Source organism: Urocitellus parryii, chromosome 5 (genome assembly GCF_045843805.1).
Source record: "Urocitellus parryii isolate mUroPar1 chromosome 5, mUroPar1.hap1, whole genome shotgun sequence".
In the NCBI taxonomy this organism is placed as follows: Eukaryota; Metazoa; Chordata; class Mammalia; order Rodentia; family Sciuridae; genus Urocitellus; species Urocitellus parryii.
Window position 1 is genome coordinate 16,721,091 of NC_135535.1, and position 21,750 is coordinate 16,742,840.

At 43.5% G+C, this 21,750-nt stretch overlaps 1 protein-coding gene across 4 annotated transcripts; it reads right to left on the reverse strand.

The window, feature by feature from the left end:
* Positions 1 to 4: 4 nt before the first annotated feature.
* On the reverse strand, positions 5 to 20,236 carry Nopchap1 (NOP protein chaperone 1). 4 transcript variants are annotated; one of them, XM_077798591.1, is made up of 5 exons: positions 20,096 to 20,236; positions 18,321 to 18,407; positions 13,294 to 13,430; positions 11,415 to 11,660; positions 5 to 72 (listed from the first exon to the last, which is right to left on the reverse strand). In XM_077798591.1, the coding sequence occupies exons 1-4, from the start codon at positions 20,214 to 20,216 to the stop codon at positions 11,439 to 11,441; spliced, it is 567 nt and encodes a 188-aa protein (XP_077654717.1). In that variant the 5' UTR covers positions 20,217 to 20,236; the 3' UTR covers positions 5 to 72; positions 11,415 to 11,438. The 4 variants fall into 4 exon arrangements, with proteins under 4 accessions (XP_077654717.1, XP_077654716.1, XP_077654715.1 ...); XM_077798590.1 differs by lacking the exon at positions 5 to 72 and adding an exon at positions 5,029 to 5,387; XM_077798589.1 differs by lacking the exon at positions 5 to 72 and adding an exon at positions 5,029 to 5,673.
* Positions 20,237 to 21,750: the final 1,514 nt, after the last annotated feature.

A 21,750-nucleotide genomic window follows, 5' to 3' on the forward strand; every position in this document is an offset into this window, starting at 1 on the left:
TAGTGTCTTTGATGTTCTCTTTTTCAATCCACTGTGAGGGTGATCAGCCCAAAACATTTCCTGGGGATCCACCTAGTAGATACGACATGGGATTACAACTCTATTATGTTCTGAGGCCTACACAAAATTTAATAATGTGGTCTTTGACCTCACGTGGCTTACATTTTACTAAATAGCCTACAAAGTGACTTGTATAATAAGACAGAGTGGAAAGTAACAGGCTTTGAAGGCCGATCTTGATTCATATCACACCATCTTACTATCTTTAGGAAACCGACACAACTTCTCTGAGCCTCAGTTTCCTTATGTGTAAAACAGGGATAGCAATGCCTTCCGCAGGGCCCCTATGATGAGGATTTGATGCGACAATATAAGAAAAGCACAGCTGGGCATGGTGGACACATCTGTCATCCCAACTGCCCGGGAGGCTGAAGCAGGAGCATCACAAATTCCAGACCAGCCTCAGCAACGTAGTGAGACCCTGACTCAAAATGTCAGGCTTGTGGAGGCTGCTGGGGGAGAAGACCAGTCCAGTGTGTGAGGCCCTGCTCAATCCCTGCACTGGGGGGAGGAGAGGAGCACCTTGTGTTGTGTGCTGCTCAGAGTAAATACTAAGGTCAGCTGTTGCCCTCTACCACTGTTTTAAGATGACACTGAGAGGTTAATTAACTAGAGGTTAATTAATTGGTTCCCCACAACCTTTTCCAGTAATCACCAATTCTCTGACTACTTTTCTCATCTATTATCCTAACAAGTGCCTGATACAGCAGAACAGTGGCAATGCTACCAGGGAAAGTCACTTTCCTTCCAGAGGCTTCCTTGTCCATCACAGGACACCTTCCTTTCCACTTTTCTACTGACGAGTTCTGCTGCTCGCTGGCTGTGTGCCCCTGAGAAAGTCAGCTATCAGCCTGCCCCAGTCTAGGTCTGGTATCTAAAAGAGGAGATCAATCCCCATCTCCCGGGGTAGGGCAAGGATTCAGTTACGTATACAACACACTGAACAAGTGGTGGACCACAGTGCTCAAGAAACGGCAGCCACCGTGGCCCACAATGTACTCACATGATTTCCCATTTCAGTCAAAAGTAGTCACGTTATGACCTAACAGGTCAAGAGGGGACCTCCTGAATCACAGAAGTCTCCAGAAGATGACCGAGCAATTAACTTGTATTAGTCCTCCTTCTGAATTACAATTTCAGTGAACATGCCTATCTCTTAGGCTTTGAAGAAGCCATTACTTATTACTTAGGAGACTAGACGAAGGAAATGTAAGGCATCCATAAACAGCAACAAAAACAGAGGCAGAAACGCTTTCAAAGGGAAGGATACCCGTTTGATGCTGCCATGATCAACAGAGCAACTGTGGCCTGTAGGTATTTTAAATTATACTAGAGTCCATTTGCCATCAGAAATTCTGTCAGAATGAACATTGGGCCCAAAATGACAGTGCAGATTTGAATAAAATGACAAAGGCATTATGATAAGCAACCACTTTTATTGTCTGTTTCCTTTGCTGAGACAGGGACTCCTGAAGTTGTCCAGACTGGCCTTGAACTCCAGATCCTCTTGCCTCTGCCTCCTGAGTAGCCAGGATTACAAGCATGCACCACCACACCTGGAAAGTGACCACTTCTCTATGAAGTGTTTTAACCGATTTCATGTGATTTGGAGTATCACTTTTTCAAATTATTTTAATAATAGAATGGTAGACAAAAATATACCTATTCTTCTGAACAGATTTTATTTTCTAATTAGCATTAATCTCAGTAGCAGTGTTATTGATCCCAAGCTTCTCTGAGAATCTGATAAAGCTAGATCCCTCTGTCCCACTTCTACCCTCAAATTCATGTGCGCACACATCATTCTGCAAGTATCGTCAAGGGATTCACAGATCTCCCGGAGGCTACAAATGGGCCCCAGATTAAGAGCTTCTGTCTTCGTAACAAGTTCTATAAAGCTCTTATGAGCTGGAGTTTCTATATCTGAGTGCTGATCATAGTCACAGGCTCCAATAAAATTAGTAAATGAATTTAAATTAAACACAATGATCTACAGTGAGTTAGGAGGCTTAATTAACACATTGGGTAATTAGATCATCATTGTTCCTTCAAATCACCAGTTATCTGGCTAAACCAGAGGATAAAGCTATGATCTGATTAACTCCTGAACTGCGAGGGTGGACACCAAGCCCTTCTATTTCCCTCTGACCCCCGTCCTCAGGTCTTTGTGAAGGCGGCTCCCTTGGCTAACTCCCTTCTAGGCCTTTCCTCCCCGCTGCCCGGCTGGCTAGGCTCCCACTTAAACTCAGCATTCATCACCTGGTACCGGAGGTGTGTGCCTGCCCACTAGGTGTGCGGCATCCCAGGGTTGGCATTCTGTCACCTGCCAAGGGCCTGCTGTGTGTCCGACGTCATGCCAAGCACCCTGGAGACCTCTCTCAACCATCGCACTATCGGAAGAAATAAACTGGGGTGCTCTTCTCACGACCTCCACCCTCACCAACTGCCACCCTCTCACACCCAGACCATTGTCAGAGTCTCCCAGCGGCTCCTCCTAAAGCTGAAGTCGGATGGTGTTGCCCCTCTGCCCGAGTTTTGCTTACAACCGTTTTGCTTACAATAACTTAGTCCAGCGTATTCATCACGGCCCGTCCACCTCGATTCTGGCCAGTTCCCACCCATCGCTGTCCGTTTCCCTCTTGCTCTGATCTGCCCTGATGTTCCTCAAACACAATAAACATGCTTCCATCTCGGGGCCTTTGGACTTCCTGTTACCTTCTCCCATCTAACAGACGTCTTTCTGGGCTGGGGCAGGAACCCTGATTTGTAGCGTTTGCACGCATCTTTAGGGCGGATTTCAAGCTACCAATCGGACTTCTCTGAACATGGAGTTGGGAAGAGATCCACTTGGTCAACAACTGAGCGTGGGCACCAGCAGAGCATCACCTCTTCCTCCAACCCTCCCACACAGCCTCATGGCTCCCTGACTTCAGGTCTCTCCTCAAATATCATCCTATTCCGGACACATTCCCAGACTACTCTTCCTTAAATAGCACATGACTTTCCACTCATACCTTCTTTATTCTAACGCTGTGTTTTCATAGTACTTATCGCTGTCTGGCATGTATTTACCATTGATATGTTCCCATTAGAGTATAAGCTTTGTGTTTTGTTCAATACTGTTTCTCCTAATATGTAGGAGATGCTCAATAAATATTTGCTTTCAAATGGAGAAGTCAGTAATCTGCCCAAATCACACAGCTACTGAGTGTTCCAGCAACGAGGCTGGTGGTTTTAATGAAGCTGAGATAATTTTTATTCCCGATGCCTAAATCAGGACCTGGGTAGGAAACAGTTGGTACACACTAAGCATTTCTCAATTAAAAAAATAAAAATTAAAAAAAGCACAATGGCTATTGTCTGCCCCAGCCCAAGGTAAGGAACCAAACTTGGTTTTCCTCACTTGCTCTCCAAGAAAACAAAGCAGAGGGATACCTGGGCTAGAAGGAAGCTATGAAAGGTGGTGGACAGACATCAGACATGATGGGTGGGTTATTTTACAACTTCTGTATGAATAATGCCTAAGTGGATTTTTTTAAGTGGTTAAATAACATAAAAAATATGTAAAACGGGAAGGTAAGAACCATCTCTTCATACAGCAATAAACAACAGGTGATATTTGACACTGTCCCAAACTTTTGCAATGAACAAGGTTTTTTTTTTTTGTTTGTTTTCTAGTTGTAGCTTGACAGAATGCTTTTATTTTATTTTTATGTGGTGCCGAGGACTGAACCCAGTGCCTTACACATACAAGGCAAGTGCTCTGCCACTGAGCTACAGCCCCAGCCCATGAACAGGTTTTTTAAACTGTATTTAGTATAAATTGAACATAATTTTGTTACTTGCTTTTCAAATTAACAATATATCATAAGCATCTATGCCAATAAATGCACTTCTGTCTATTTTGATGGCTTTAACTCAGCTTCTTTGCCATTCTTGGACATTTAGATTCGCTTTTTTGCTATTTTAAATGTCACACTAAATCTTACATAAAAATCTGTGATCAATGTCATACTTACTTAATTGCTATAAATTCCAAAAGTGGAATTCCTGAGTCAAAGAATGCAGTGATCTATCTATAATCTGTTTCCCCAAACCACTGGGGAGTTTTCTTATAGCATCCTAACACCTCACCCTTACTGAGCACTGTTCTAGGAATGCAATGTGTATCAACTCATTAATCTCTTCCAATATCATATTAAGGAGATCCCATTATCTTTACTTTACAACAGATGGAGAACTGAAATAAGTGGTTGGGCTGGGACTTGATTCAGACAGCTTCAGAGTGTGTGTGGGGCCCGATGCCTAGAGCACCCGTGGTGGCCAGGCCGCTGACTCCTCACTAACCTGGTGTTGTGAGGCCTTATCAATGTGCTTAGCATCTCTAGGCCAGTTTTCTCATCTGTCAAGTGGATAGAAACATGACCTTTCATAAGGAGATGGTCATTTTCTTTTTTAACAATAAAGAGATTTACTCCAGCACAAAAGAAGTCTGAGTAGAGTAGCACACAGGGTTGATGGATGCAGAAGCTTAGTGATGGCCTCTGCTTCTCTGCTGTCCCTGCTGGTTCTACCCTCCAGAGCTGGCTCCGTGCATGGCGGCGAGACAAGAGCTCCAGGAAACAGATCCCTCATAACACAACTTTTAGAAGAAAGAAATTGTCTAAGTGCTTCCTTTTCAGGATTGAGACATACCGTCTTCCCAAAAGTCTGACAGCCTTTCCTTACTCCTTGCCAGGAAGATTCACATCACATACTGACCCCAAACCAGTAATGGGCCAACGTGCTCCATGACTGCATGATGGGGAATCCAAAGAGCACAACATTAAACTTATGGGAAAAGAAGTACATACATATACGTATATTGTCTTTTTTCTTTGAGATTATGAATCAGGACTGTGAACACATGTTTAAGCTGAATTACTTTATTTACGTAAAGAAAAGGAAAAAAAATCTTTTAATGTACACTTACTGTATATTCCAAACAAGTGAAAGGCACTTGCTAGGCAGAGGGAAATACATGAATTCTTACCACACTAGTGGACACAATAACACACAATACTTTGCAACATAGCTTCTTCTTTTTTTTTTTTTTAATTAAGTACCATATTTTATACACAATTAAAATATCACTGCTTGGGATATTCATTTAGAATGAAAATGTCACATCCAAGACCATTCAGCCTAATTTCCTGATTTATGGTTGTCAGGGAACCTCTGAAAGGCAGTAGGTGCTTCACAAGTGGGAAGAGAAAGTTTCATTCACCTTTGTAGGAAGAGAACTATTGGAATGGCTGCCATCGTCTCCTATCAGAGCAAGCTGCAGGCTGGACAAACCAAAGTACAAGAGATTTACTTTCCACAGACTGACTTCCACAGAATGAAGTCAACAAACATGAAACACAAGCTTCAAAGAATTTTTACTTCTGTGTGAGTAGTGTTGACTCTTAAAATGGAAACACGAGCAACAGTGCCAAGTACAGAACTGGCTCAGTAATGCCAACTCCACAGTCTGCCAGTCTGACAGGTAAAGAACGTCTTGGGGCTGAGATGGAGACTACTGGTAGAGCACTTTCCTGGCATACACAAGGCCCCTGGGTTTAATCCCCAGTACTAGAACAAAAACAAAACAGAAAATACTTGATTTTATTTGCACATCTTGTGATTAACAAGTTGAACTCTTTTTCTGTGAATTACTTGTGTCCTATCATCTTCTCACTACAGAAATATTATTTTATCCCCCTAATTTGTAATAGCCCATTATACATTTATAACACTCATTCTTTGTCACATGTACAAATATCTTCCCCAGAGACTGGGGTTGTGGCTCAGGGATATAGCACTTGCCTGGCATGTGTGAGGCACTAGGTTGGATCCTCAGCACCATAAATAAATAAATAAATAAATAAATATCCATCAGTGCTGTTCACCTAGGCCCGTTTGGGAACTCAAGTTACTGGACTCCTGGAGAGTTCCCATTGGTTGGGGAAGGATGGTAGGAGGGTGTTCCGGGGGAAGTGCCCCCCCCCCCCCGTAGAGACACACCTGTGTGGACCGGCTTGTTAGGGGACGCACACGGCCTCTCACAAAATAAAACTTTGTTTCAGTTTGACTGGCTTGTGTTTTTGTGCTTGCAAGATTGCAAGCCGGCGTGCACTGACAGCCCAGCAGGAAGGCGCCCAGCAGGAAGGCAGCAGGCGGTGCATGGTGAGAGCAGCGGCAGGAGCGGAGCTCAGCAGAGCCCACGCGGCCCAGCCGAGCAGCCTTCAGCACATCAGCAACTAATAAAATATTTTTTAAAAAATACTTTCCCTGGTTTATCCTTGCCTTTGAAATTTCTTTGGAATTCACTAGGTTTTAATATTTATTTGTATGAATTTTCTGTTCTCATTTGTAATATCCAGCTTTGAGGTTATGCTCTAAAAACAAAAAAAACTTTCCAATTATATTATTAAATATGACCATGCTGTGGTATTCACCCTTATAGGTTTTCTTACATTTAAATATTTAATCCATATATAATTGATCTTGGCACATGAAGCTAGAATCAAACCTTTTTTTAAACAGCTTATCCTGACAATCTTTATGAATAATTCATCCATTTTATACTTAACTGAAATAACATCCTTACCGTGTACTACATTTTTGTGTTTTCTTTTTTTCTCCAGCATCTCATAAGAATGTCTAGAGGACGTATTTAGTTGCCACCCTTCGCTGAACAGGAAGCACATTTGTGTCACCTGACAGCCAGAGCAGGAGAGGAGTGTGAGGATTTTACATACAAGACTTACTTTCACACTGACTAGTCTCTTCCCTGGCCACTCAGTCTACTTCTCTTAGGATATTTCAGTGTGAAGTTACACCTTCACACTGTCCTGCCCAGAATAGTCTACCAGCGCTCACAATGTCCTGCACACCGTCCACTGACTCACTTGTTGACAGTGCCTACTGTGTACCACCTACTATGCTAAGTAGTGAAGCTGACGGATACTCTTCACACCATGACATGACTTCCAAGGGGGATGCACTGGAAGTACTTAATAATTCTTCAGTTTTTTGTCTGGTATTGTTTGCTACTAAGTAGGAACTTTTAGGGGCAACCATCTGTGCTTGTAGGGAAAGAAGATACTTGAAGGGACTGCTGAGTCCCTTCAAGTTGTTAGTTTCAGATAAGACCCCCAGGGAACAAAACACAAGGAACTGGTTTAAACTAGCCAAAGCCACTCAGTCCCTCCACTACATGACACAGAGTAAACTTTGCTCATTATAATGTCCCTACAATGCTGTGTGTTTTCCTCCTCAGTGGCATTCAGGCCACTTTGATAATACAAAGCATGATCTCAAACTGAGGATGCTCAGGAATGTGCTGCCTCTACAGGTGAGTACAATATTCCTAGTATGGGTTTTTATAAGTCTCCCTGACAAAATCCTCTTGCCACTGGAGTTCAGGGAGACACACGACTTTAGGATTCATTCCTGCTGCTCTCTTTTCTTAACAAAAGTAAACCTCTTCCCACTTTTTATCCCCTGGTTGTGTTACTGGCTTTGCACTCACCAAGGGGCAAACCGCTGTGTTCAGTTACAGAACCACAAAGTACTGTACGACCTTTCCAGCAGAGACACTTGTGTCCAGACCTTCATACATGTAGTGAGGCACAGCTGGTTCCAAATTCGAACAGGAAAGACGGAAGTAATCTTGAGGATTATCTACTGAGTATTTATAAGACACACTGGGCCCTTGAGAATAGGACAGAAAAGGAATCAAAGAGAACCTGAAAACTCTAATGAAAAAGTCCCATTACCTCTACAGACTCAGAGACCAACCGTAAATTCTCGGTCTCTTTCCTGAGAAAAGTTGGGTCCACCCCAGATGAGATCCTCAAAAGTTTAATAAGATCAAGAATGAATTTGTAAACCCAGCTACTGAGGCTGAGGCAGGAGTGGCAAATTCAAGGCCAGCCTCAGAGTTAGTACAGACCAAGGCCACAGGAAGAGGGAGGGAAAAAGGGATGGATCAAGAGGAGGGCCTCCACCCTCCCAGCCTCGAGGTGCAAGACAGAAAAGGAGGGGCCACACAACAAATAGGCCTCCGAGGACCAGAGGACAGGAAACTAGGTGGGGGACCGAGGAAATGGGTAAAGGGACAGACACTGAGGAGTTGGAATGTGATTCAATCCATTTTCTATAGGCATTTATGGGGTAAGCTGACATCTGCCTGGCACTGACTCTACAGAGAAGAGGGTGGGCACCACCCAAGCAGGGTTATGGGAAGTGGCCATTTAAAGGGGCCACACATGGGCTCTCCAATGCTCGCTTTCTCCAGCAGGGGGCTCCTCTGTGGTGAGCTTGGAAATCACTGCCTTCGGCCAGGCCCAGCTCCAGGGAGCACACGGGAGGGGCAGGAGAAGCCTGCTCTGGGATCTATTCCTGACAGGGAGAGGCAAAATGTCCTTCAAGCCCCTCTGGGGTCATTTATATGTTATAGTTTGGATGTGAGGTGTCCCCCCCAAGCTCACATGTGAGACAGTTCAAGAAGATTTGAGAAATGATGGGCTGTGAGTCTCCACCCAATCAGTGAATCAACCCCCTGGATTACCTGAGGGGCCTGAAGCGGGGGGCGTGGCCCCGGGGTGTATCTGTATCTGTCGAGTGGAGGCTCCGCTGACTGATGGCCGTTGTGAGCCGCTTTCCTCTGCCACACTCCTCGGCCAGGATGTCCTGAGGAATGGAGCTGGCCTGCCGTGGACTAGCACCTCTGAAACCCTGAGCCCCAAATACACCTTTGCTCCTCTACAGCTGTCCTGGTCGGGTCCTTTCATCACAGTGGCAAAAACTGACTAAATGACATGCTACTCACCCGCCACTCCCAGGTCCCAGGTCCCGCCCCACTCAGCGGGCACAGCCCTGGATCGGGAGCGCCATGGAGCGTGAGGAAGCAAGGGGTAGCCCGATCAGGTCCACCACCTCGGAGGCGCAGCCTCACGGGAAGGTGGAGAGAGGCAGGACAGAGGGCAGAGCCCCAGAGGAAGCCACCAGCCCGGTAGGGGCAGGCAGGGGCAGGCAGGGGCAGGCAGGGGCAGGCAGGGGCAGGCCGGCAGGATGGCCATCACACAAGGCGGGAGAGCAGGCAAAGCATGTGTGGGGGAACAGGCCAGGAGCTCTGCTCCACAGCAGGAGAGCAACGGGCCAGTGGGAAGGGGAGGAGCAGGAGGGCGAGTATGTGGTCACAGGACACCTTTGACAGAAAGTGAAGAACAAAAGAGGACTTCACCCTGAAGTGAAAGGACTGACTGTCTAAAGTGGGAAAAGGATACGGGAACAATCAGGCTGAAACAGTCTCAGAGTTCATGGGTTAAAACACAGGGACAGGGCAGGCTTCACCTCATGTGGCACAATGACCATCAACGCCACGAACCCGCAGGACAGGGGCCTCTGCAATTTATTCAAAGGGCACCTAGAGGCAGAAAGGAGGTGGGCCCTTGTCCTTCCTGGGACTCACTCTGCTCATGTGGCTCCCGGCTGTGGGAAAATGAGCCCCTGCCCTACAGGAGCTTCGAAAGGCTCGCTGTTATCTGCCGGCCTAGACCCTGGTAATGGGAACAGATCTGGGCAGGCTCCCTTTGAGGTCAGGGTACTCAGACACCATGCATCCAGGGGCGACAGCCCTGATCTTAGCCACCATTTGTTTTGACCACGACCCCACCTGGAGACACTATTCCCTGAGCCAGGCAATCCCTGACTGGCACTGTGTGGGAGCAAGGAAAGGCCACCTCCCTCCCTTTGCCCACTGATCAACGAGGTCTTCCGGGACAGTATTAAGTAAAATACTGAAAAGTCTGAGATAAAGACTGGGGATGGGCACTGCAGAGCCAAGATTCCTGAGCAAGGCACAGAGGCGGCAGTCAGTGGCCACTAGTCAGGACCTACCTTGGGAGACCTTGAGGGGGATGCCCAGCTTGGTCACCAACCCAAGGGACACTTGGAGAGAGACATCTGCTCATGTGAAGACACTGTACTCACTCCCTTCCTTCTACAGGCAGCAAACCTGATGTCGGCTCCCTCTGACTCTCTGGTGGGCAGTACCGTCAACAACTAGAAGATTTGACCCAAGTCACTTGAGGAAAAAAAGGCTTGTCTTTTTTTGTCCCAGGGCCTCATTGTGAGTTGGGAGAGGGACAATGATGGCCACTCAGCAGCAGCATCAACTGTAACACCAGGGTGACCTACAGAAAACCTGGGTTGTTTTATCCATGAGGTAATTTAAAATAGAAACAAACTGACAATTTGTATTTTTACTTTAAAATAAATCTGTTATTTCTAGAAACCCATACTGAAGAAAGATGTCAATCATCATCATACACAAAGTTAAGCTTTCCAAACACCAAATCTCTTTAGTACAAGATAAAATCTCAGTGTAGCATTGGAAAATGCAGAAATGTTATATATCACAAATCTTCAAGGGCCAGCTTTGGTCTGAGAAATAAAACACACTGGATGTCACATATGCTAAATTAAATAAGCAAGAGGCCACTATCCTGAGGTTGTCTCCAGTACTCTGAGATCTTATGTAATGAGTACATTACCTCAGCCCAGAAATAAACTGAAATCTAATTTAGGAGGAGGGCTTTCAACAAATAACAGTTTTAGCCAAACAAACAGCTGAGCTTTAGAACTTGTCCAAATAATGCAAAAGCCTCACTGTAGCAAATCAAGTTATTTCTGCGCTCTATTTCCACGTCTGCCCTCACTACAGAGCAGAGCTTTTTGAATCCCTTTCCATTTTCAGTACTTCTCAACTCATGCATTGTTCTTTGCTCAAATAAACCATTAAATTTATCTAAAAAATTTCCTTTTATTTTATTTGGGGAGGGTATTGGGGATTGAACGCAGGGGCTTTACCACTGAACTACATCCTCAGCCCTTTTTATTTATTTATTTATTTATTTATTGAGACAGGGTCTCGCAAAATTTCTTAGGGCCTCCATCAGTTGCTGAGGCTGGCTTTGAACCTGTGATCCTCCTGCCTCAGACTCTCGTCAGTGGGATTACTGGTGTGTACCATCAAGCCCAGCAAAAGTTTTCCTTTTAAACATGTCCAAATGAGAAAAATGCCTCACTGTCACAAATCGAGTCATTTCTGTTATTTCATGTCAGCCATCACTAGACCGTAGTTCTCTGAACCTCTTCCTTTCCGTTTTGAAAGCTACCCTATTCATGAACTGTTCTTTGCACAAATAAACCATTAACTTCGTCTAAAGTTTTTCTTTCAACACATAAGAACACTATCAGCTTCAGAAATGTAAAACAGCCAGTGAACCACATTCTTTTTCACAGAATTAGCAGATATACACCACCTGTTTCTTTTCAGATCAATTTCTTCACTGTTTCTTTTTTTTACTTGCTGGACTGTCCAACACTTCAATCTTGCCTTTTCCACCTTCTGAATTAGGAAGCTTAATGTTATCTATGGTAACTTCAGGCGAGATGCTGTCATCTTCATCCTCAGATTCTGAACTGTCCTCTGAACTCTCTTGTGAACTCTCCTCTGAACTGTCCATTTCTTTTGAATCTGAGTGATCCATCTCAAATAAGGCCACATCCTGCAAAACATATCAGGTGAGAAATCTATTTCATAAAAAATCTATAAAACTTTGTTAAAAAAAAAAACATGCACAAAGGGTAAGAAATGTTTTTTAATAGAACATGGCATTATCATGTTTTCAGTTGCCAAGATCCACCAGAATCATGACTGACATTAAGGTCTAAAAGGTCTCCTATAGCCTTACTCTACATATCCTGGACACATTCAACATCCCTTCATTTAAATATTAACATGAGCCAGGTATCCCACTAGATTCTAGAGATTCAACACAAAATCAAAACAAAACCCATGCCTTCATTTTTCAGCAGAGACCAGCAAATTATAACCTGAAGGCCAAACCCTACCTGCTACCCACTTTTGCTCAGCTTATAAAAGAATGGCCCACAGAGCCCAAAGTATTTACCCATCTGACCTCTTACAGAAAATGTTTACTGATCCCCGTTCTAGAGGGGAAAGAAAGGAAACAAACAAATACATATAAAGCAGAGTGCAGGGTAGTGAAAACAGAGAAAGATAAAATAGGACAAGATCCAGGGAAGTTCTCCTGATGAGGTGACAATTGAGAGGAGATGAGCCAAAATGCAGAAATGTAGACACACACATTGTAGGTGAGAAAGTCACGCAGGAGAAGCCCTGGAGCAATGACACTGGAGCCAGAGCACAGCAGACAAGGGGCTGTGAAGAAGGTAGGGTCAGAGAGAGTGAGCTGGAGGGCTGGATCACCAAGCCCTGGGAAGAATTTCCATTATTAGGAACACTATGGGGAAGACCTCAGGGACTAAACTGTGTGCCACACACTGTAAGAAGAACAGACCCCAGGGAGAACAGAGCAGAAGCAGGAAGCCCTGTTAGGAAATTACTGCAGTGGTTCAGGAGAAACCACAATTACCTGGACAGAGAGAGGCAGCCGTGGAGGTTACCCAGAGTGCTTGGAGGGGGATCTATTCTGAAGCAGTCCTGAATCTGAACGGGATTCGCTGATGAATGGATGCTATTAACCGTGCTGCCAGCTCTGTTCAGACACTAGTGTTACAAAGGGAATTCCAGGTGGCCACGGAATGAGTACAAATGGGGCAATTTCACTGGAAGCTTATGGGATTGATCATTCCTTATAAGCACATCATTTATTTCCACACACTCAATGAATCAGATTATAATTGCCTCTTTTGGGAAAAAATCAAATCAGCTAGGACAAATTAATGCTTCAAGTTAACAAATGTAATATTTGGCCTGAAAAAGCCCACCAGTGACTCCACATGACTAAATCCCTAAGCTCCACCCACAGAAGCTCACGGACTGGTGAATGCACCTTAAGACGTCTAAGTTCCTACGCAGTCTGGAAACGAGTGCGCTCTCCGGTGGCTCAGAAGCAGAGACAGGAGGATGGTGAGTTCAGAGCCAGCCTCAGCAAAAGCAAGACGCTAAACAACTCAGTGAGAGTCTGCCTCTAAATAAAATACAAAATAGGGATGGAGATGTGGCTCACTGGCCAAGTGCCCCTGAGTTCAATCCCCGGGTTCCTGCTCCCCGCTCCCCCAAAAAAGATTCAGTGGGCAAGTTCTCACTCTGACTTTTAGGTGACAAGGCACATGCTGATTTCACTGTATGAAATAAAGGCAAAGCACACTTACCATCTGTATCACTTTCCCGAGAGTCCCATCGAGACTCTCGATATTGAAGCGACCAGGTGGAGCAGCAGCCATTTCTTTCCGTAGTTTCTCATTTGCCTGGGCCATCTGGGGGAGAAAGTTCTGAACTTGGTCTAACACTACGGAGAGAGAAAATGGCATAGCAACATTCATGTTAGTAAATTCAAAATCCAGGATTCTCTGTAAATTCATCTGCATTGAATAGTAATAATAATAAATCATTCAATGTTTCCATGTTAAAAAATCTCTGTTCACTTCTGAATTATTTTTCCCCCAGTACTAGGAATTGAACCCAGAGCCTCACATTTGCTAGGCAAGCACTTTACCACTGAGTTATTACATCCCCAGCTGTTTTTTCAATTTTATTTTATTTTTTTAAATATTTTTTTAATTGTAGATGGACATAATATCTTTATTTTGTTTATTTAGTTTGTTTTATGTGGTGCTGGGGATAAAACCCAGTGCCTCACGCTTACAAGGAGGCAAGCACTCTACTACTGAGCCACAACCCCAGCCCTAAATTTTATTTTGAGACGAAGTCTAAGTTGCCCCAGCTAGCAATGATCTTATGATCCTCTTCACACCAAGCTACTGAAAGCAACAAAACTACACAATTCAGCAACTAATTATTTCTTTAAAAAGAAAAATTGTTTTGCATTACTGGGATTGAACAGGGCATTCCACATGCTAGGTAAGCACTCTACCACTGAGCTCTAACCCCAGCCCTTATATTATTATTTTGAGACAGGGTCTTGCTAACTTGCTGGTCTCAAACTTGCAACCCTCCTACCTCAGCCTCCTGAGTAGCTGGGATTATAGGTGTGCACCACTATGCTTGGCTCAAATGTTTTATTTCTATCCTCACACAACCCCAGCACTACTAACTCCTGAAAGGATGGCATTCTAAAGTACCTGAGTAAGGAGACAATGCCATAACAGTTAAGTATGCCAGGTTCTGAGGCTTACGATGAGACTGTCGCGGTTACTGACTTATTCCAGCTCTGCCTCCTAACTTACCTTAAGCAAGTTAAGGAAGTAATGACTGTCAATGCCTGCCAATATCCGCTCCCCTTTTTCTGGTCTTCCCTTTAAGCCTGTGTTACTGTCAGTCACTCATCTCTCCTCCTACACATGCCTACAATTCCACACCTGGGCCACTGTTTGTTTGGTGGCACACAGAGATGCAGCACTCTAGTCGGGCTAATACCTCATCAGACTGTGGTTGTCTGAACTGTCAAGAAACATTCTGAGTGACTGATTCAGGGAGCAGCTGAACAAAAGGCTCAACCTTCCAACAGAGCAGGCAACTTGCCACAGAGAAGATTGAGCCTACTCTAGATCCAGGCCAACACCTACCAAAGCAGAGCTTAAAGATACAGAGCCACAGGCGCCTCAGGACATGGAGTCCCAGGATCCAGATATGCTTGAAATTGCTGCCCCTGGGTTCTTTTACCCCAATAATATAAGCCAACATAATTTCTTTCTTTTCTTTAGACAATGTGAGCCACGTTTCCCTAATCTGCAATCAAGAGTGCTAACTGGGCGCTGGGACTGGGGCTGAGAGGTAGAGCACTTGCCTAACATGCATGGGGCACTGGGTTAGATCCCCGGCACCACATTAAAAAAAAAAAAAAAAAAAAAACCTAGATAAATAAAATAAAGCTATTGGGCTGTGGTTGTGGCTCGGTGGTAGAATGCTTGCCTGGCATGCACGTGGCACTGGGTTCAGTCCTTGGTACCACATAAAAATGAATAAATAAAATAAAGGTATAAACAATGTTATATCTGTTTAAAAAAGAGTGCTAACCAATCAATATGATTTTACCACTCAACACCTGAGCGTGCTCCTCTGATACAGGTGTGATAACTGCCAGGCACTTTGCTAAATACAGAGGAGTCAACAAACAAGGGGTATTTAATGTCTTTGTATCTCAAAAGAGGCCTAGCAAAACTATCCCCATAACGAACTCTCAAAACTCATCAAGCTACTACTAGGACTATATGACAGATGACTAAAATATCCAGCAGACAGAAGAAGAGACTATGTACACACACACAGCCTGGCACATCCTGAATACTGAATAACTGTTAGTTTTCCTCCCCTTTCAGATACAATCAAGGTATTTCCGTGTCTAAACATTCAAATGTATTATCACAGGCAAGATCTCCTTCTATTTTTGGTTGTTTGGTACTGAAGATTGAACCCAGAGGCACTTTAGCACTGAGCTATAACACCAGCCCTTTTTATTTTCTGAGACAGGGTCTAAGTTGCTTAGGACCTCACTAAGTAGCTAAGGCTGGCCTCAAACTTGCAATCCTCCTGCCTCAGCCTCTAGAGTTGCTGGAACTGCTTGTGTATGCTCTCACACCCAGCTCTGCTTTCGTTTTTAACTAACAAATCAAGTGGAGCAAAATAAATACCAACATATTCAGCCTGAATCATTCTCAGAAGCCAAATATTTCTGCCATATGCATGCCCGTAATCTCACCTACAGGAGAAGGGGCGGCACGAGGATGCAAGTTCTAGGTAAGACAGGGCAACTCAGTGAGACCCATCTCCCCCCCCCCAAAAAAAAAAGAAAAGAAAGAAAAAAGGGCCGAGGTTATAATTCAGTAGCAGAGTGGTTGCCCACCACATAGGAGACTCAGGGTTCAATACCCAGGACTTAAAAAAAAAAAACATAAACAAATGAACAAATAAATAAAATACATAAAAATTTTAAATGGGCTAGGGACACAGGTCATAGGTAGAGCACCCCCATAGCATGTGTGAGGCCCTGGGTTCAATCATCAGTTACACACACACAATTTCCAAACATATAAATAATCAGCAATGACACTAATGACAATAAGAATGTTAAAATAGTTACCATAAATATACTGCATACACTCAACAAAGCAAACAAAGCACGATGAGGAAAACAATAAAAGATAAAAGGACTCAAATTGAACTTGTGGAGAAGGAAACTATAATATCCGATTCAGGATTAACAGATTAGACAATAATGAAGATTAGTGAACTTGAATGTACAGCAACAGAAATTATCCAAAATAAAACAAAAAGTAAGACTAAAAAAAATAAAAGGTATTAAAGAACAAAGGGGTAACTTCAATTGGCAAAAATGTGTATTTCTCGAGGAAAGGCAAGAGAGGAAGAGGGGCAGAGAAAAATATTGGAAGGAAAAAGTGAAAATTTCCCCAAAAATGATAAAAACCATAACCCCACGAATCCAATAAGGCCAATGAATATCCACACTCCAGAATCACAAGAAAAACCATTGCACACATCATCAAGTGGATGAAAACCAATGGTAAGGAAAATCTTAAAAGCAGCCAGAGAAGTCAGGCACAGTGACACATGCTGGTAATCCCAGCAACTTGGGAGGCTGAGGCAGGACAATTTCAAATTCAAGGTCAACCTCAGCAATTTAGGGAGACCCTAAGCAACTCAAGGAGACCTTGTCTCAAAATAGAACATAAAAAGGGCTAGGATGTGACTCAGTGGTAGAGTACACCTGGGTTCAATTCCCAGTATTGCCAAAAAAATTTTTAAAAATTCTTTTTTAAAGTATAAAAACAATAAAACAAAGGCTAGCAAAGTCATCACCAGCACACCTCCACTATAAAAAATGGTGTTTTATCAATAAGGTAGTATATTTTAAATGGACTGAAGATTTTAACCAATAGTTCACCAAAAACATTTAAACAGTAACACATGAAAAGATGCTTGCTGAGTGTGGTGGTACACATCTGTAATCCCAGATATTCAAAAGGCTGAGGCAGGAGGACTGCAACTCAAGGCCAGTCTCAGTAACTTGGCAAGATCCTGTCTCAAAATTAAAAAAAAAAAACAAAAAACCCACAAACCAATACCATTACACACACAATAGAATAGACTACACTCAATGTTGGTGAGGATATGCAGCAACTAACTAAACCCTCTTACCTTGCTTTCAGGAATGCAAAATGATATTTTAAATGATAATTTAAGCAAACAATTGGACAATTTCACTTCTAAGTATGCACCTTCCCAAAATGAAAACCTACGTCTATACAAAATTTGAACAAAAAGCTACCATGTAGTCATTTTAGCTACTATAGATTCAGTGCATGGAATGGTTCAGTTTTTGGAGAATTCATGATTTCTTAATTTATAGATGCAATAACCTCCTGCATCATTTACATTGTTTTCATTAAATATTTGACATCTGAATTAACAGGCATTTACTATTATATAGGAGCCATTTGAAAAGTGAGTGCTGAACAAACTTATAAATGTGCAGTATAGTAATACAGAATAATTATTAAACAGAACTGGCTTGGTTATGTCATACTATAAGCAACATTTACCATTTAAGTACCTGTGTCCAACTGAAGGATGTCATGGGGCTTTCTTAAAAAAATAACATGGAGATTAACCATAATTTTTTTTAATTTTTTTTGCAGCACCAGCAATTTCTCCCATGGTAGACAAGCATCCTACCATTAAGCTAACCACTGCTGTTGTTTTTTTAAAAAATTTAAACAGGGTTTTGCTAATATATCCAAGGTAGGCTCTAACTTGCAATCCTCCTGCCTTGGCCTCCCAGGTATCTGGGATTAGAGGCATGTGACACGGTACCAGTAACAATTAGTTTTTGTTGGTTTCTTTTTTGAGTGTAGGTCTTCCTATGCTGCCCAGGTTGGTTTCCTGGACTCAAGTGATCCCTGGGCCTCAGCCTCCAAGTGCCAGGATTGTGGGAGCAGATCAGCACACCCCACTAACAACAATAATTGTTTTTGGCTTCCAAAAATTCATACCTCAAGTAGCTTTACAGGAAAGTCAGCTTAAGGCAGATGAATGATACAAGAAATTCTATCCTTGTATACTGATTTTACAATAGGACTTATTCTACTGGACTTTGTGGCTTGATGTCTGCCTTATGAAGACAGAGACAGCCCCATCAAATAACATCTTCATTAGACAAACTTTGGCATTCTTAGAAAAAGACAGGGAATGAGGTACTTACACGGGCTCCTCTCTATCCGAACTGTCTGAAGAGTGGAGGCCTTTCTGGAGTTAGGCTTGGAGTTGATGAGTAACCTGTCCCATATACCTGAAAACACATAGAAACTGATTAACTATAGTATAATAAAAATAACAGGGACTGAGATTTAGGGTGTAGCTCAGTGAAAGAGTGCTTGCCTAGCATATTCAAGGCCCTGGGTTCAATCTCTTGCACTGTAAAAAAGAGGCACTCAGAGTCTCAGTACATTTTGACTGTGTGTGTATATCCTTTCTTAAGCCTGTCTCCTTCATCACTATTATTACACCTATGAGTAATAAATGCACATTGAATTCCATTTTTCTAGGTCAGAAATGCATCAGTGCACAAACTCGAGCCTGCAATGATAGAGGAAGCAGCACCAGTATAATATCAGTTGAGTAAAGCCAGAAATAGTTTCTAAGTCTATAAAATCAGTCAACTTGGAGCATTTGTTTCTTCATTTGTAAAATATGCTTATCTGGTTACTTCTTCAGAGATGCCCAAGCTAGGCAAAGCAGCTCTTCAGGGAAATTTTGTTTCCCATTCCACCTTTTGAGCTTTCTCACCCACTATTCCTCCAGTCAACCTCACTTTCTAGCCCATGAGAGCTCTGAGAACAGAACTTTTAAAACTCAAGGCTTTGACACTATTTCTTTTTCTCTATTATTTTTGTTCTTTTCTTTTTCTTATGATACTGGGGACTGAACCCAGGGGTGCTCTACTACATCCCCAATCCTTTTTGAGACAGGATTTTGCTAATTTGCTCAGGCTGACCCTGAACTTACAATCTTCCTGCCTCAGCCTCCCCAGCTACTGGATTTACACACCATTTCTAATACCTGGAAAATCTATTCACTCTCTGGTACAAAAATCCTGTTAATCCTCAAAGCAGAGTTAAAGAAATACCCACTGAATATTTACTACTTAAGGACTAGTCATTGGATTAGAGTTAAAAGCAGAGCTGCACCCAGGCTACTTGAAATCACATCACAGGTTTGCTACTTTCCAGCCACAATCCCTTCAGATGTATTCTTTAATGAATACATGCCTCAACTTGCTCACCTATAAAACGGAGAAAACAAGAGAACCTTCTGCTCAGTTTCGTGCAGTATTAAATTTGTTCAGTACTAAACTCTGAGGCATAGCAAGCACTACACGAGCTTTGGCTATCACTGTCATTATAGCTCCTTCTCATGCTCTGGATTCTCATCTTTTCTCCAAGCTAGAAGAAAATCTTTCCTTCTACCTACTAAGAACAGTCGCAGGCCCTTTTATGCATTCTCCTCCTGCTCACAGAAATTCTACTGGTGCTACCACCTCCATTCTCGAAAAGTGAACGCCGACGTTTGGAGAAGGTAAATAAGTCTCCTAGAAGTCCCACTGTGGAACAGGATTCGAAGCCATCCTTTAATTCTGTTAGTGTCTGAAATTCTGTGCACGTCTCCCTCCAAGAGCGCGGCGCTGGGGGAGCTCTGTGCGAGGAGGAGGAGGAGCGCAGTGTTCAGCTGAATGATCACCATCTTCCCGACCAGCAGGTGCATGGACCCAAACCGCCATACCCGACGCCCTCGCTCCGATTTGCGCCCCAGCTTGGCGGCACCCGAGGAGCCCCGCTGCCGCGCTCCGCAACGTGGACGCCCACCGTCTAGCGGAACAGAACCGCCCGCGCCAGCCCCAGCCCCGCCGCGGCCTCGCACGGTCCTTGGGGCTCCTCCGCCGCACGTGCGCGCCCCACGCCGCCGCCACCGGCCCCTCACCTCCTCGGCCATGGCTCCCCGCTGTCAGCAGCTCGCTGGACACGGAGGCCCCCGAGCAGTTCCGGGTGGACGACGAACAGCTTGAGCTGGGGCTGGCGCTAAGCTCACCGTGGACCTCCATGCTTTCCCAGCCGGCCTGCAGGAAAGAGCCCGGATGCAGGAAAGAGACACAGCCGAGGGGGCGGAGCCACGGCTGCGATTGGATTAAACCAAGTTGTGGGCGGGGATAGGGCGGGGCGAGGGGAGGCCAGGCGAGCGTGACACCTAGCGCAAGGAGGAGGTTCCCTCTTTGGGGAAAGCAAGGTTGATGCTGATTGAGGTACTGTCGTCGTCATTAGAGCTGTCAACGCTCTATTTATTTAAACAATTCCAACATTAAGAGCATAGCATGAAGCTGCCCTCCTCTGCACTTTTTTTCTTAAATTTGTTTTTAGAATTGTGGAAAACACGTAGCAAAATTTACCATTTTAAGAATTGTAAGTGTATTATTCAGTGCACTACTGTTCAGTAGTGTGCACAGTATTGACATTGCTGTACAAGGGATCTCTAGTACATTTTCTTTTTTTTTTTTCAGGTTGTATACAAAGTATATTCACATCAATTTGTGTCTTCATACATGTACTTTGGATAATAATGTCCATCACATTCCACCATCATTTCTAACCCCATATCCCCTTCCTTCCCCTCCCACCCCTCTGCCCTATCTAGAGTTCATATATTCCTCCCATACACCTCTCCCTCCCCCCACTATGAATCAGCCTCCTTATATCAAACAGTCAGCATTTGGTTTTTTGGGATTGGCTAACTTCACTTAGCATTATCTTCTCTAACTCCATCCATGTACCTGCAAATGCCATGATTTTATTCTCTTTTATTGCTGAGTAATATTCCAGTGTGTATATGCCACATTTTTTTATCCATTCATCTATTGAAGGGCATCTAGATTGGTTCCACAGTTTAGCTATTGTGAATTGTGTTGCTATAAACATTGATGTGGCTGTGTCCCTGTAGTATGCTGTTTTTAAATCCTTTGGCTATAGACCAAGGAGGGGGATAGCTGGGTCAAATGGTGGTTCCATTCCCAATTTTCCAAGAAATTTCCATACTGCTTATTAAACCCCTATCTCTCACCATGCACAAAACTCAATTCAAAATGGACCAGAGACCCTGCATATAATAGAAGAAAAAATAGGCCCTAATCTCCATCATGTGGGATTAGGCCCCAACTTCCTTTGGCACAAGAATTAACATCAGGAATCAATAAATGGTATGGACTCAAACTAAAAAGTTTTTTCTCAGCAAAAGAAACAATCTGTGAGGTGAATAGAGAGCCTACATTTTGGGAGCAAATCTTTACTCCTCACACATTAGATAGAGCACTAATCTCTAAGGTTTATAAAGAACTCAAAAGCTGAACACCAAAAAATAATAATAATAATAATAACCCAATCAATAAATGGGCCAAGGACCTGAACAGACATTTCTCAGAAGATGATATACAATCAACAAATATATGAAAAAATGTTCATCATTGCTAGCAATTAGAGAAATGCAAATCAAAACTACTCTAAGATTTCATCTCACTCCAATCAGAATGGCAGCTATTATGAAGATAAACAATAATAAGTGTTGGCGAAGATGTGAGGGAAAAGGTA